At 38.5% G+C, this 15701-nt stretch overlaps 1 protein-coding gene across 1 annotated transcript in view; it reads left to right on the forward strand.

Annotated features, from left to right (window-relative positions):
• Nucleotides 1–14887, forward strand: part of LOC122940828 (transient receptor potential cation channel subfamily V member 6-like) — a 34693-nt gene extending 19806 nt beyond the window's left edge. The window contains exons 2-15 of the mRNA XM_044297614.1: nt 4919–5016; nt 5130–5252; nt 5632–5772; nt 5899–5997; nt 6225–6400; nt 8344–8490; nt 8585–8797; nt 8886–8972; nt 9056–9132; nt 9225–9390; nt 9830–9896; nt 10464–10732; nt 11799–11905; nt 12187–14887. Of these exons, the coding sequence (XP_044153549.1) occupies nt 4919–5016; nt 5130–5252; nt 5632–5772; nt 5899–5997; nt 6225–6400; nt 8344–8490; nt 8585–8797; nt 8886–8972; nt 9056–9132; nt 9225–9390; nt 9830–9896; nt 10464–10732; nt 11799–11905; nt 12187–12478 (2062 nt within the window). The 3' untranslated portion in view covers nt 12479–14887. The remainder of the gene's footprint in view (nt 1–4918; nt 5017–5129; nt 5253–5631; nt 5773–5898; nt 5998–6224; nt 6401–8343; nt 8491–8584; nt 8798–8885; nt 8973–9055; nt 9133–9224; nt 9391–9829; nt 9897–10463; nt 10733–11798; nt 11906–12186) is intronic.
• The last annotated feature ends 814 nt before the right edge of the window (nt 14888–15701 follow it).

Raw genomic sequence — 15701 nt, forward strand, 5'->3', positions numbered from 1 at the left:
AAAGTTTCCTACCCCTTACTATATAAGAACCTCCCCAACAGCCATTTTCTGCTCTTTTTATTTATTTATTTTTAGTTCTGAGAGAGAGCGAGAGCAGTGTCATTGCTGTGCTCTGTGCTTTCATCTGGATCCTTATTCAATTACATTAGATAGTTAGTTAGTTAACTCATAGATATATATATTACAGATAGTTAGTGGGAGATAGTCAGTGTAGGTTAGATAGTGATATAGTGTAGCTGATAGGTTCTGCTGTCCATAGATACATGCTACAGACATAGTGCTGTAATGTCACAAGAATACTTAGTGCACCAATCAGTAATATCTACTCAGACCTGCTAAAATGTGAAGTTTCATGTATTGCGAAAAAAAATATGTGCATCATTAGTGCTGATTTGTGCAATCGGGAATATATTGGAGCACTACATCTCCATATAAAGCTGTTATGCCATGCATGCGAAATGTAATCAAAAACAGTGCTGTAATGTAAAATTACTTACAGTGATCAGGAGTTCTTTCTCACACTCATGAAAGTTGCTTCTAACCATTTTCTCCAGTCTCGGGAAACTTCTAGCAGCTTGACAAATGTAGCAAAAGTGACCCACGCCTGTATTGCAAACTATATTGCCGATTTTCGCAATCAAGAAAATGACTGGGGATTTGCGAATTTATGGCGAATATTAAGCCATAAATTCGCAAAATATTGCAAAAACGAATATTGCCTATGCCGTGCATCACTATACACTAGATAGAAGTTGGTTGATGGTTTAGAAACAGTTAAAAAACATCTGGTGAACATTAGTTTTACGGACACAGTCACACAGATTAGTCCATATTGGCCGTTAGTCAGTCAAAGAAAGATCATTCATGGATGAAAGATCTTTTGTCTGTTTACCAGATGAAAAAAGCAAGGCTGACCTCTTTTCTGACCATAATGGTCTGTTATTGGTCAGCTAAAACGAGTGGTCATAGTTAAATTTCACCCAATGAATGATTTTGTTTTTGTTGAAATCATCCATTTTGATCAACTTTAGACTAATGCGTATGGCCAACTTAAGATTCTACGTTACTACCAGTAGCCCTGTATATTGTGTTTTCTCATGGAAGATGTCAAACCCTACCTTTTTAGGTGGTTCATGACATTGGGTTTAAGTGGGGATCCAGCTTCTCATGGAATAAAAAAGGTTCTTTATTGGCTCATCATATAAAATCCACCAAAATCACAGGAAAATGACATTAAAGTGACTCGTTTCAGGCTACAAAATCCAGCCCTTCATTGAGATCCAGCCCTGTCTTGATGAAGGGCTTGATTTTGTAGCCCGAAACGTGTCACTTTAATGTAATTTTCCTGTGGAAGCTGGATTCCCCCTTTTTCCATTGGATATTATATAAGGCCCAGTTCTGGCCTTTTTTCCGTTCTTCGTGGATTGAAGATAGAGGTGAGAGCTGCAGCCACTTTAACTATTGTTTATGACATTGGGTTTGGAATCCATTTGTATTGTATATTTATATAAAGATACCACTCACTCAGCATCTGCTTCAGTAAGATAAGTCAATTCAGTTCTGAGAAGACAGGAATCTTTTCTACCTAAACACAAGGACCCTAGTGTACAACCCATCACTGGCAGATGATCCACTTGTCTTCTTTCATGAACATACGCCAACATCTTCAAAGAAAATAAAATAATGTGGCCAAAACCAAGACCTGTCCACACTTCCATATTTTATATGTACGGGGCTGGTGATATGTGTTATCTGCATTGTAACTCTGTTCTATGACTCTGTTGGTGGTGTATGACTTTATTTGGTATTTCTGAGCGTAACATGCTCTCTTTTGCTTGTATATCACTTTATATGGTCACTAACTTTACACACAGCTTTACATAAAAGTACAAGTGACCATAAGAAACTTTGTAATATTTCTTATCAGTGAGAAATGTCTACTTCTCATGTTATTAGCTTTTTACCTATCTCCCACCACCACCACCAAGTCACACTCCTTGAGATGCTGTTGAGGATGTGAAAAGTGTTGTGAATTTGAGAAACCCCTCAAGCACTACACAAAAGTGGAACAATTTCTCCAAGTTGAGGTCATAGACCTGTAAGACGAATTAGAAGAAATATCTAACTACTGGCCACATCAAAGCCATCAGATGACGTGGGAAGGGTTAATTGACTATAAGAGAGTGATGGTAGACCAGCAGATGACAAACCTCATTATTATAATATAATTTAGTGGTTTTATGTAAATTTTTCTCCGGATAAACAAGTTCCGGCTATTTTTACCTTGGAATTGAATGTGTGTGCTGTAATTCAGAGCAAGCAGGAATCCAAAAATGTCCAATAAAGGCTCCTGCTCGTGGGTGACCAAGTGACTAAAGTCAGCAGTCAGCTGTCTCCAAAATGGCCGACTGCTTCTCTGACCGCTATAACAAATCCCTCAATAATAGTCATGTTCTGTTTTGGCGGCTGTTCACATCTCGTTTTTGCACATACTTTTAGACATACAGTAAAATAAAGTGTCCAAATATATGCAATTTTGTCATTATCTATCTTATTTTTAACATATAAGCTTGACAGATGTTCATATGTTTATTTCCGGGTTTTTTACAAATATATATTTTTTTTAAATAAAGATTTGAAGTATATCAAAGTAGGTAGGAGGTATCAGGATAAAAATAGATGTGTTTAGCGGATGATAAAAGTATTGTCTTATGTTTCCATCTGTCTCCCATTCACTTCAAGGTAACAAAGTATACGTTCCTATATGTTTTTTTTATTATTATTATTATTTTAAATTATTTTTTGGCAGGACAGAAAAGCGTTGTATGCCATGTTATTCCATCCTTCAAAAAAAGGACAGAAACGTAGACCGTGACAAAAGTATGCACTTTTGAACGACATTTGCCCAATTATACTCTATGGGTCCATCAATCCATACATTTCTATATGTTTTTTTCTGTTTACAAAAGTACTAACTGCAAGGGTTTTCAAATGTCGCGTAGTAAACTCTATTAGAAAATGTTATGATATAATTTTGAAAAATTTTATGATTTGAAAAAGTTTTTGAAGGAACCTTCTACCCTATATTGCACACTATCACGTGATACACAGCAGTTCCGTATTTCAATATTAGGTACAGCAAAATGTTAACCAAATGCTAATTCCCCCTTACCTTCCAAAAAAAAAAAAACATTAAACATCTACCGCAGGTAGAGAATTTTTAAACAAGCAGGAATCTTAGGTAATTCCATGCTGCCGGCTACTACAATAAACCAACAAGAGGTTCTCTTATCTTATCTTCTCCTGCCTAACACTATATCATACACCTGGGTCAATGCCAGAAACAATTTTGCAATGAAACATGTAATAACTCATGCAAGTAATTAGTAAGGACATGCACTCAAGAAAATACTAATAATCACTTTATAAATTCCATTTCAGTTGTAAAATTTTTATAATTTTTTATTTATTTATTTTGGGGGGGGGGGGGAAATCACAAATGGTTAATTTAGTTATTTTTCACATTAATATTTAAAATCTTTCATTCTTATCATCATTTACACATGGCTCAAATTTTAAGTCGGTGTCAGACTGGGGTTCCTGGGCCCGCCAGAGGAAATTATCCTCGAGGCCCAATCCCTATATCCTCCATAAATTTTAACCCCTTCCTGACACAACCATTTTTCAGAGCCTTTTTTTGCTAATCTTACATGTGTCACTTTTTGTGGTAATAACTTTTTGGAATACTTTTACTTATCCAAGCAATTATGAGACTGACACGTCATACTTTATTTATAAAGAATCCAAAATAGTTTTGTAAATGTGTGTGTGTTTGTATATATATACACCTAACTCCAATTAGCTCTTGGAGATGTCATTAGTCTAGGGGTTCACATACTTTTTCCACCTGCACTGTGAATGTTTACATGGTGTGTTCAATAAAAACATGGTAACATTTAATTCTTTGTGTGTTATTAGTTTAAGCAGACTGTGATTGTCTATTGTTGTGACTTAGATGAAGATCAGATCACATTTTATGACCAATTTGTGCAGAAATCCATTTCATTCCAAAGGGTGAATATACTTTTTCTTGCAACTATATATATATATATATATATATATATATATATATATATATATATATATATATATATATATAACATTTTTAAAGACTTAGAATTTTAAAAGCAATTTTTCAAATGTTCAAGAAAATTTCCAAAACCCACTTTTTTAAGGACCTGTTCAGTTCTGAAGTGAATTTGAGGGGCGTACATAATAGGACTGACTGGCCAATTGTAGCAATCGGGGTTTCAGGCGGAGATACAACCTGCCTGGGCCTTTTATCTAAGATATCTGCCTCCTGGTTTTTCTTTGGGCTGTGCTGATCCAGAACTTACTTTCTGCAGTGCCGTATATGGACATCATGTTTCGGGAAGGGTTTACCGTTTTTTTCAATCAAAGAAATAGGTCCTAGTGGCAAGTGACTGGCTCCAAAGGCAGCCAAATAGGTTTTGTCTCCGGGATGTTTGGGGTCCATTATGTTATCGGGGCCCATGAGAGGTACTGGTACTCTGTTGGGCCAGTCTGACCCTGTTCTTAAGGTTTAGGAATGTTTGAGAAGTTGTTAGCCTTGAAAATTTTTCTAAGATCAGAAAGTGAAATTTGTAACCTACTAGATAAAATATCTGTTTTTCTAGGGTTAGTGGTGTGGGATACTGTGGTATGATTCTGTATTTGTCCCTCACTGACTAGATCCTACAAGGCTGAAGTGGTAGGCCTTTATAATTCCTGATGACCATATCGGCGATGGTTCTCCAAAGTGTCTTTTCTTTAGGGCTTCAAGTTTCTTAAGGATGCGCCCATGATTTCTGCGATTGTTTAATCACTTTTTGTGATGCATTTGTCTTTTCTTTCCCAGGATCCGAGAGTCTCCTTTACTGAGTGCAGTCAAAGACAATGACATTGGGGCTCTCAGGAAACTACTGGAATGCCCATCAACTGACCTGTATGTGAGAGGTAGGTGGGTAGAGCTGTTTGTAAATGTAGCCAAAAGCAAAAGTGCAGTTGGCAGTCAGAAGCAATCAGAGTCTTTGAGACTTATGTCCATTATGTTGTTCTGTCTTTATCAGGAGCGGTAGGAGAGACCGCACTTCACGTGGCTGTTTCTTATGATAACCTGGAGGCTGCTAAAATAGTTCTAGAGGCTGCACCAGATCTGATTGACCAACCCTTCACCTCTACCCTTTATGAAGGTCAGATACTTGCCTTGAGTTTATGACAAATCATGATTGTTTCTCAGTGAAATCCACTGAGATAGTAGGGGCCTCCAGTATATTTTTGTGAACCTTTTTCACTTTTAGAATGTCTTTTTATAGGGGGCATACAATTGAATTTTTTTTAATTTTTTTTGTCTCATACTAAGTCCCAAATCCTCAGTTTACCTTCACACAGTCATAGAATTACATGATAAAATTCTATATATCTGTAACCACAACCAGGGGGATATTGCATGCATGTTTTATCATGACAGCGGTTGTCCAGTGGGAAAAATGTTGGAAAAATGGAAAAGGGCTCATAGTGTGTTTAAAAACAATATTTTTTTATATATACATATACTTTTTTTTATTATAGGACAAACAGCACTTCATATTGCAGCTGTCAATCAAAACGTCAATTTGGTGAAACTACTGATTGAAAAAGGGGCTGATGCCTGTTCCCCCCGAGCCATCGGCACCTTCTTCTCTCAAAACTCGGGCAACCTATTTTACTTTGGTTAGTGCAACTCTCGGCACCAAGCAATTATTTGTTTTCTTAAGCTTTTTCCTAGGTTTCAAAAAAATCTCTCAAATATCACAAATGTCTTTTGAATATCCTCTCTTCCTTTCTGTTTGCTTTTAGGGGAACACATTCTGTCTTTCGCTGCTTGCACTGGCAACGAGGCCATTGTCCGTCACCTTATCGAGAACGGAGCCAGCATTCAGGCTCAAGATTCGCACGGTGAGGACTCATTTTTAAGACTGTATCATGATAATGCTCTGTTCAATATGGTGGAGCAATCATGGATAACTGTCGTTGTATCTTACCGTTTATAATTATTGTTGCTGTAGTTTCTGGAAATAAGTGGTTTTCACCTAGTTGTTGCTTTGGTGTCCAATGTGTCTTTATCTGATTATATCTGCATCAGTAAATATAATTATTATCTATAATATTTTTCTGTTTTGTAGGTAATACCATACTCCATATTCTGGCCCTACAACCTAACCAGACCTTTTCCTGCCAGATGTTCGATCTCATACTGTCCTATGATGACAAAGAAAACAATGATGTGGACCTTCTAACAATCCCTAATTATATGGGTCTTACTGCCTTCAAATTATCTGCTGCTGAGGGAAATATTGTTGTAAGTAGAGCTTTTTGAATACTGTAAAATAAAAATGTATCTTAAGGGCAAATGCAAACAGCAGAACCCTGCAAATGAAACCCATTTAAGCTCCTGGATAGCGAGTCATATTACCTCCATGCCCTGCTGTACATGCTCAACTGGTCTTCATGTGCTTCTAGAAAAAAAAGTTTTCCTGTATGTAATAGGGTCCGATTGACCTTGCCACATTAGTTTTCCTGCTCTGTATATATGGCATTCCTACTGTAGTAAAATGACCAGTATTATGACCATGCCTGTGTGAATGCCCCCCCCCCCCCACCACCACCCCACCCGAGTGAATATGCTTGTAGTAACATTTGGGATATTGAGTCATATTGTGCTGGGATACATGAGATATTTAGAGGTGCCATTTCTAGCTTCTGTGGAACAATCTAATACAAATGTTCCTGTCCTGAAGGATGTGGACGTCTATAAAGTACATCTGGTAGCTATAGAGATACTATTCAAAAACTTGGCTAAAATGAGGGTAGTGCTCAAAAGAAAACAGTTGCTAAACCTGGTGCTCGTACCCCAAAAAGCTTTAAAATTTACCATGCACACCATCTCTCAAGATACCACATAATGTGAGATTTTATTGTGCTATTTCTATTCTAATGCAGCCAAATCCCTCACGCTTATGGTATTTTTTAGTATTGGTGTATATTGACCAGGGGCATAACTAGCAAAGACTGGGTCCCATACCAAATTTTTTAATACCCCCACTCCCCCAGCAACTTTCCCACAACCCCACCTCTTGGAGCTAGACAAGACTGCTCATGCTTGCCATAGGACCCCCACCCACTCAGTAGTAATGCCCCCTTAGTGGCAAATTCTTCAAAATTTCGACTGCTTTGCCAAATTTTACAAAAAAATTTGCTTTGTCACGCAATGCATTTTTTTTTGTAAGTGGCGGGTGTAATGATGGTGAACGGCAATTGAACCCTTTAGATGCCACGTTTTATCTCTGATCGTGGCATCTGAGTTCAATATTAAAGCATTCTAGGGGTTGCTCGTAAAAAAAAACAAAAAACATTCAATTAGCTCATCCATTTGAACATGATGAGGCTGCTCCGGCCATCTTGCGTGAAATCACACCACGATGGCCGACGTGGTGAAGTCATATGTCACAGCGAACAAGATTTTGCGAGGGATGTTTAAGCATGCCAGTTATGAGTGATTGTTTTTTCTGCCTGGATTTTGTGCAGAAAAACTGTAGTGTAATACAGTACCAGCAAAGTATATAAGGGTACTTTCACACAAGTGTTTTTGTTTTCAGGTATTGAGTTCCATCACAGGAGCTCAATACCGGAAAAAAACTGATTAGTTTTATCCTAATGCACTCTGAATGGAGAGCAATGCGTTCAGGATGCATTACTTCAGTCCCTCTTACATTTTTTGGACTGAGAAAATACCGCAGCATGCTGCAGTTTTCTCTCCGGCCAAAAATTCTGATCACTTGCCGGATCCTGCATTAATTTACATTGAAGTGTATTAGTGCCGGATCCGGCATTAAGTGTTACGGCAAAATGGATCCAGCTTTCCGGTCTACGCATGCGCAGACGTTTAAAAATGCTAAACAAATTAATACCGGATCTATTTTTCCGGATGACACCGGAGACACGGATCCGGTATTTCAATGCATTTGTCAGACAGAACCGGATGCGGATGCCATCAGTTTGCGTCCGGTTGAGACGCAACTGCCTGCCGGAATCCTCTGCCGCAAGTGTGAAAGTACCCTAAGATAAGACAAATCTAATGTACACTTAGTTTTGTTTTTCTTAGTTGCGGAAATTGATTTCTTGTGATATATAATTTTATTTATTCATTTTTTTATGAATCTCCAAAATCCATTAGAAGAACCTTTTAGAAATGCTTGTCTAGAAACATGACTTTACTGTTTATTCTCAATCTTCACTTCTCAGGTGTTTCAACATCTATTAAATAAACGGAAACAGATCCAGTGGAGTTTTGGCCCAGTGATATCCGTCTTGTATGATCTTTCGGGGATAGACTCTTGGGGAGAAGAGCAGTCGGTGTTAGAACTTGTGGTGTCTTCCAGAAAGAGAGCAGTACGTATATCTGTTCATCAGGTTTAACATGTTTGTTGCCCTGGCATGATGTGTGCATTCTTTAATATGGTCTTGCACTTAATATTTCTTATAGGCTCGCCATATCCTTGACCTTACACCTGTGAAAGAACTTGTCAGTCTGAAGTGGAGGAGCTGTGGACGACCATACTTCTGGTTTTTGGCGGCAGTCTATGTCTTGTATATGATCTGCGTGACTATGTGTTGCATTTACAGACCTCTTAAACCCATTCCACATAAGTCGAACGTGTCTAGAGATGCAACCATCTTAATTCAAAAACCTCTTCATGTAAGTGAACATAGAATGCATAGAGGTTTTGGAGTTTTGTTTCCTCTTTCATTTATTTATGACTGATCTCTTTATTGGATCATGACAGGAGTCGTACAGGACCTACCAGGATGACCTTCGTCTTGCAGGGGAACTAATTAGTGTTTTGGGGGCAATTGTTATACTACTGCTTCTGGTAAGAAATCCTCCCAAGTCTTCGTGATTTACCTTTTGGTATGTGGCTACTTCTAAGAAGTTTATTAATTTTTTGTTTTTTAGATTCCTGATCTGCTCAGGGTTGGAGCCACAAGATATTTTGGACAGACTGTCCTTGGTGGTCCATTTCACATAATCATGTAAGAACATTATAGTTAGTTGGGGGACATGTTTTTGTCTATATGCCTTTTGGTTTAGATTTATTATCCATAATCTCCTCTTGCTTTCATAGAATTGTTTTTGCCTCTATGGTATTGGCAGTTTTGGTCATGAGGTTGACCAACAGTGATGGTGAAGCCATTCCTATGTCCGTGGCACTGGTGCTTGGCTGGTGTTACATCATGTATTTCACACGTGGTTTTCAGATGCTTGGACCATTTACCATCATGATACAAAAGGTAAATCTAATAAAGATATTTCACTATAGATTTTACCCATCACAAATACTGTATAAATTAATTTCACAGAAATTTTCTATTTTCATTTGCCTCCACCAAAAGCACAAGAATACATCTTAGTAGAGATTCAGATTTTTAATTACAGAGCAATACTTCCCCCAGACATTGGGGTCCCTAAATAAGGGGATCTGCATTAGACCATGGACACAACTCCTGCATCTCTGAGGAATAGGGTCAGCACACAAGTGCAATTATCTCAGAATAGGAGCTTTCAAGGTGCAGGACCATTTTGATGGTTCTCTTTCATAAAGTTCCTGGCAATCTCCTGTTGACCTATTAAGTAATTTTGAATCTGGAAAAGAGACACTCGTTTTCCATGTACCAAAAGAAAGTCTAAGTGAATACATACTGATTCTGATCTTCTAATTCTATTTTTCAGATGATATTTGGAGATCTGTTGCGCTTTTGTTGGCTAATGGCTGTGGTTATTCTTGGCTTTGGTGCTGGTGAGATTCCATTTTTTGTCACTTTATGAATTTGGTTGCGGGTCTTTGTCATGAAACTGAGAAATATTTCCTCAATTAAAGATTCAAGTAAAATCTTTGTAAAATACATCCCTCCTGCTTAGTCTAGTTCAGATTTTTTTGTGATGACTTAAATTCCACAACTGGCCTTTTCTTTAAGTGGACCATCTCCCTAAAAGGCAGTTTTTACAGCAATTTAAAGAAATGGAGCCAAAGAGGTTTCATTGTACATCAGTAATTCCCTAAGATCCCAGATTTTTGCATTAATGACAGACGGAAATTGAGGAGGAAAAAAAAACAGCATTCACTAATATCACTTTGAGTGATATGAGTTTCAAGTTTGCCTATTCAAACTGTTTTTGCTGCGGGATTTGAGAGTAACCGATTTGACATTGATGTCCTTTGCTGAGTATAGACCATCAATATCCTAAACCTGGAAAACTCCTTTAAATTTGAGCTTGTGATTCCAAAGCTGCAAGGGAGCAATTCAATTAATGGACATCAGATTGCTGAACTGCAAATTCCTCATGTTATTCTTCTCCTCTCTAGCTTTCTTTGTGATATTTCAAACTGAAGACCCTGAAGAACTGGGACAATTTATGTCATACTCTATATCTCTGTTCAGCACATTTGAACTCTTCCTGACCCTCATCGATGCTCCGGCAAATTACGGTGTAGACTTGCCATTCATGTTCAGTGTTATGTACTCGGCGTTTGCAGTAGTCGCTGCTCTTCTGATGTTGAATCTTCTCATTGCCATGATGGGGGACACACATTGGCGTGTGGCTCATGAAGGAGATGAGCTATGGAGAGCTCAGGTAGGTTGTTGCATTAAGTCCAGTTTCTCAAGAGATAATCTCACTTATGTGTCTTCTCTCCCTTGCCATTTGCACCACAAACAGAAGTCTGGGTAATGGTCTTCCACAGATATTGATATTGTTGTGGCATCAATAAGTGTTTCCTTTCACACTGTAAGGGCTCATCCATGGTCATAATATGGCTTTATTGGCCCAGGGCTGTAATATGACACCTATAGGAGTCTATGGAACCATACTGTACCTCCATGGAAGTCCAATTTAAAGTAGCATTGTATAGTGGCATATGGAGTTCCTGTTCCTCTACAGTACTGAGATGTAGGCATTGTGTTTTCTGCCATATTGTCTCATGTGCTTGATGTCATCAGAGCTCTTTCAGTTGAGGAATCTAAGACACGTCCATGTTCTAGCTTCAAAAACATGAATATTTTTGCAATAGGCAGCACACAGATGGCATTCATAGTGTGTCCTTTTTTTCTCATCAAGACATTCACTTGAATGGGCAAATTTAGTTAGAGATCACCCATCCTCTCTGAAGTAAAGATTATATTTGGTGAGGATTATTACCAGGAGGATTGAAGATTTATTTATACAAGAATGGACATTTTGGCTTTTTTGCAGATTAAGCGTGTTTTTTCCCATGTGGCTTTCCGTGCAGAAAAAATCCCAGCTTAATACATTACCAGCAAAATGTATGAGATTAGACAAATCTTATGTACACTTTTTTGTGCTGAAATTGACCTGCTGTGCAGCATGGTTTGTGATTTTAAAAAAAATAAGTTTTTTTTTGTGTGTGTCTGTGAATTTTACCCATTTAAATGCAAGAGTGAGGTCCTCAGAAAATCCACATCACATCCGCTCCAAAAACTGCAAGTAACACATGTGGTTTTTGGTGTGGATCTGGTGAGGGAAAGGCACAGAAATCCATATGAGAACTGCACAGATTTTTGTTTTGAAGAAATGTGATGCAGACTGGCATATGGAATTCCACTTTTGATGACTGCTGCCCATTGTCTCCTTTGTGGAAATTTCTCACTTTTATCTAATTTTGTTGTATGCATTTTTTCAGGTTGTAGCCACAACTATAATGCTAGAAAGAAAAATGCCAAAGTCCCTTTGGCCTCGTATCGGCATTAGCGGCAAGGATTTCGGTTTAGAAGACTCGTGGTATCTCCGGTAAGTGACCAGTGTGCAAACATAAAACGTAAATCATTTCAGTGTATTGTATGGTATGTAAGCTTCATATGGCTTTGGCTGGTTCAAAAAGAAGTAGAATAACTCCTTATTCACACGATCAGTGGTGTGGCAATATACGGGCCCCGGCTGTTTTTGTACCGATTGGCTATTTCCATAACTCCGGCCACCCCTTATAATTTGAATTCTGGTTTGAGCCATGGAATGGAAATAATCTTTATAGTTAAATTGACATCTATAATTTTTATCTTCTCATTTGACAGAGTCGAGGAGCGCAAAGATTTAGACAAGCTCAAAATTACAAGGATTACAGATGCCTTTAAAAATAATGAGGATGATGAAGATGCAGAAATTGAATCTTTGGTAATGGATCTCCCTGGAGATGAGCTCAAGACTAAGAGGGTGTCTATAAGTGAAACTCCCGCTTTGCTCCGAAAATTTTCTCAGAGAAGATCGAGCAAAGGTTGGCATATTCTTAAAAGAGCCTCAACTGGCCAGCTACAAGGCAAAGTCAACTATGCCCTTGATATCGATGAGGATGTGTACGATGTGTAAGGTGAATGCTTCTTTTATACTGAACAGACTCAAAGCTCTGCTGGATCTAGGTTTAATCTGTCTATACAAGGAAAACTGATCCTTACTGCTTTGTATTATTTCAAAACTTGGGTAACCTAGGCTTCACTAAAAGAAGAAAATCCATCTGACAATGTTCAAACTGAGTATATCTCATGAATCTTGGAATGTCTATGGCTTATGAGGAGCAAGGAATCTTCCCTGAGCAACATGAGGTTTGAATGTGACTCATCGTCCTTGGATAACCCTGGCTACTTGAAGAACATCTTGCCGATTATTCTATCTAGATTTATGATGTTGGATTTGTTCTTGCAAACACACCCAAATCCTAATTCAACTTTTGATTAAAAAACGTTAAGTAATTTAAGCTGTTCAACGGAGACTTTCACTAACCCACCTAATGAATTAAATCTTACAGTCAATCTCGGAATGCCATGAATTCTTCATCACCATGGTCTTACCATTATGTTTAAGTAAACATTCCCTGGTGCCATAATCCATGGATGGAGCTACTGTATAATGGAAAGAACTTGACCATAGGCTGGCATGTTGTATCAGCAATTAGCACTTTAGGTAAACTCTTTCGAGAAGACATTCCCAATGAAGGAGGCATGACTGTCTTTACATCCTTTTTCTTGTTACATGAACTCTTAAAATAGATTGAGAGGTTAAGATTTTGGGAATGTCCCCCCCCCCCACCCATATGCTTGAGATTGATGGCTTGATTGTCAGAATCAGTTTCCATGTACATGAGATTTTACCGAGTATAGACAGGCCATATTAATCATCTAAGTTCTTTGTAGTGTTTTAGAAGAAAACCAAACCACCAGGTGTCTTTCCTTGATACAGGACATATTGTGTGATGTTTTAAAAAGTAAAAACTGAACTAGAACTCATACACATATGTAGCATAAATTAATGTATATGTAGCAGACCTATCTTGTGAGCTCTCAGCGGGCATGAAAACTTTTAGTTTGCCAATTACTTTAATGCTCATGCTTAAATGGTTGTCCGCTGACTGCTCATTTGCCCAACAGCTATCCCTCCAGACCAACATATAAACATGCATGCTCTGCTTAGGTTAGGTTTACAGGTTTTCTGAATGATGAGAGGTTCCTCACACCTCCATAAAGTATCTGGCATCACACGACTAATCATGGTCTATCGGGGTCTATTATATATAGAGAGAGTGTTATCCTTATTAGTTCAACAGGGGTTACCGATCTATTCCGTGCGATGATGATCCCGTCCTTCTGTCCTCCACCTATCCAGAGGATAGGTCATCAGTAAGAAGATATCATAAATTCCTTTTAAAGGCTAATCAATAAGTTATTATTTTTCATCACTACCACCCCAAGGTCTTCGTCTTCTCCTTGGACATGAGGATCCAGCTGCTTCTCTTTTAGGAGAACATAGCTATGTAGACCATGGGATTTTCCACCACTCCCCATTCTTGATTGCTGTTATGGTGCTCATGTATAGGAATGTCCTGTGCCGAATTAGACCACCAATGATGATAGAACCAACCTAAGCTCAGCTCCCATCTCCATAGATCCTATACCAGTCCAATGGGATACCTTTTTCATATGTCCACCATTGGCTAATGTTGGAAATCAACTGGGGAAATATGATATTTTAATAAAAATGATATGACCGGTATAAAGGTTTTGTGTAAGTAAGGTAAACACTTAGTTCAGGCTTGTGATAGTCTGATGCTAGTGTATCTAATCCTCGGCACATGTGTTTATAGTCACGGATTACTGATCGGAGAATAATCTCATTAATCCATACACGATGCTCCCCAGAGCTAATATTTACTAATGGCTCTTCTTATAGTACAGAACACAGCTGTCTTCTGTACTTATTTCAGATGTTTGTTGGTTTTCTGCTGGGCAGGTCAATCTTGGCAGGGTCAATATCTATATAGTGTATACTCATGTGGCATGACTCATTATAGTCTTGGCTCAGTCTATTCTTCTCAAGACTGCTCAGGTATCTGCCCTATATAACCTACAATTATGTAACTGATTTCTTGCTGATGTACAGTATATTGGAACTATAACATGCTTTAAGGGAATTGGACACCACGACCTGGTTCCTTTTAAATGAGGGGCGGACTGGGAACTTAAAGTGGCCCTGGAAAAAAATAAATAAAAGTAGCCCCATTTTGTAGGCAAATTAACAGAAGGCGGGACAACACAGGTAGACCATAGTGCAAAATACCACCCCTGCAGAACCAAATCACACAGTGTGGCACAATCTACTGTCCCAAAAGCTGGCCCTCTGGTGGTCATCAATGGCTACCATCTTCTGTCCTACTTCTCCAGTTGTCTATGGAGCACGGGGCTTAGGAGGTGAGGTGAAGTGAGGTGCACAATTGACACTTTAAGCAAAGCCATTTCGTTTTGCGCTTTTATTTTTTAAATGTTATTTTTGTCAATAAAATTGTATTTTCTATAAATTTTAGTCTGTTGTTTAAAAGGTGCAGCAAGCAGATGGATATTTCTAAGACAATGGAATGCTATAAGGCTTGATTCAAAGGAGTTTGGAATGGACACCCTATAATAGTATCCATATGTCTACCTCAACCATAGATTCCCCATAGCACACCTTCTTAGGGCTCATGCAAACGACTAAAGATGAGCGAAATTTTCAAAAATTAGATTCGCCGTTGCTCCAAATTTTTTGGGGAAAAATTTGGTTCGATATGAATTTATTCGCGCCAAATTATATTACAAAATTGCTATTTCTTGGCTGCAGAGAGCCTTGTAGAGTGCTGTAGAACACTGTGCCTTGCAGTAACACATAGAGAATCTGCTGTGGTAGTAAAATAATACTGTGAGTCCATATGACACGCAGATGACAGGCGTCGCTCTTAGAATCACTGCACACTTCACTTATTTGGGCAGTCCCGGGGCCAAAACTGACCAAATAACTCAAGTATGAACTCAGCCTTACAGGTCGATGTTGGTGCCAAGAAGAAGAGCACTCCTTTTACACCGTCGTCAGCTGATTCCATATCGATGTCAACAGAACCTGTTCTATTAAACGCTTATACAAGTAGAGCCCCTGACAGACTGGAGAGGGTGTCAGCAGTAAGTGTGTGTTGACGCCACTGATTATTTTGCCCTTCCACTGATCCGTCAGAACAATAACCCACAAAAAATGGATCCTGTCTGTGGAACATCCGCCTTCACTCGGTCAG

Source organism: Bufo gargarizans, chromosome 6 (assembly GCF_014858855.1).
Source record: "Bufo gargarizans isolate SCDJY-AF-19 chromosome 6, ASM1485885v1, whole genome shotgun sequence".
NCBI classification, from domain to species: Eukaryota; Metazoa; Chordata; class Amphibia; order Anura; family Bufonidae; genus Bufo; species Bufo gargarizans.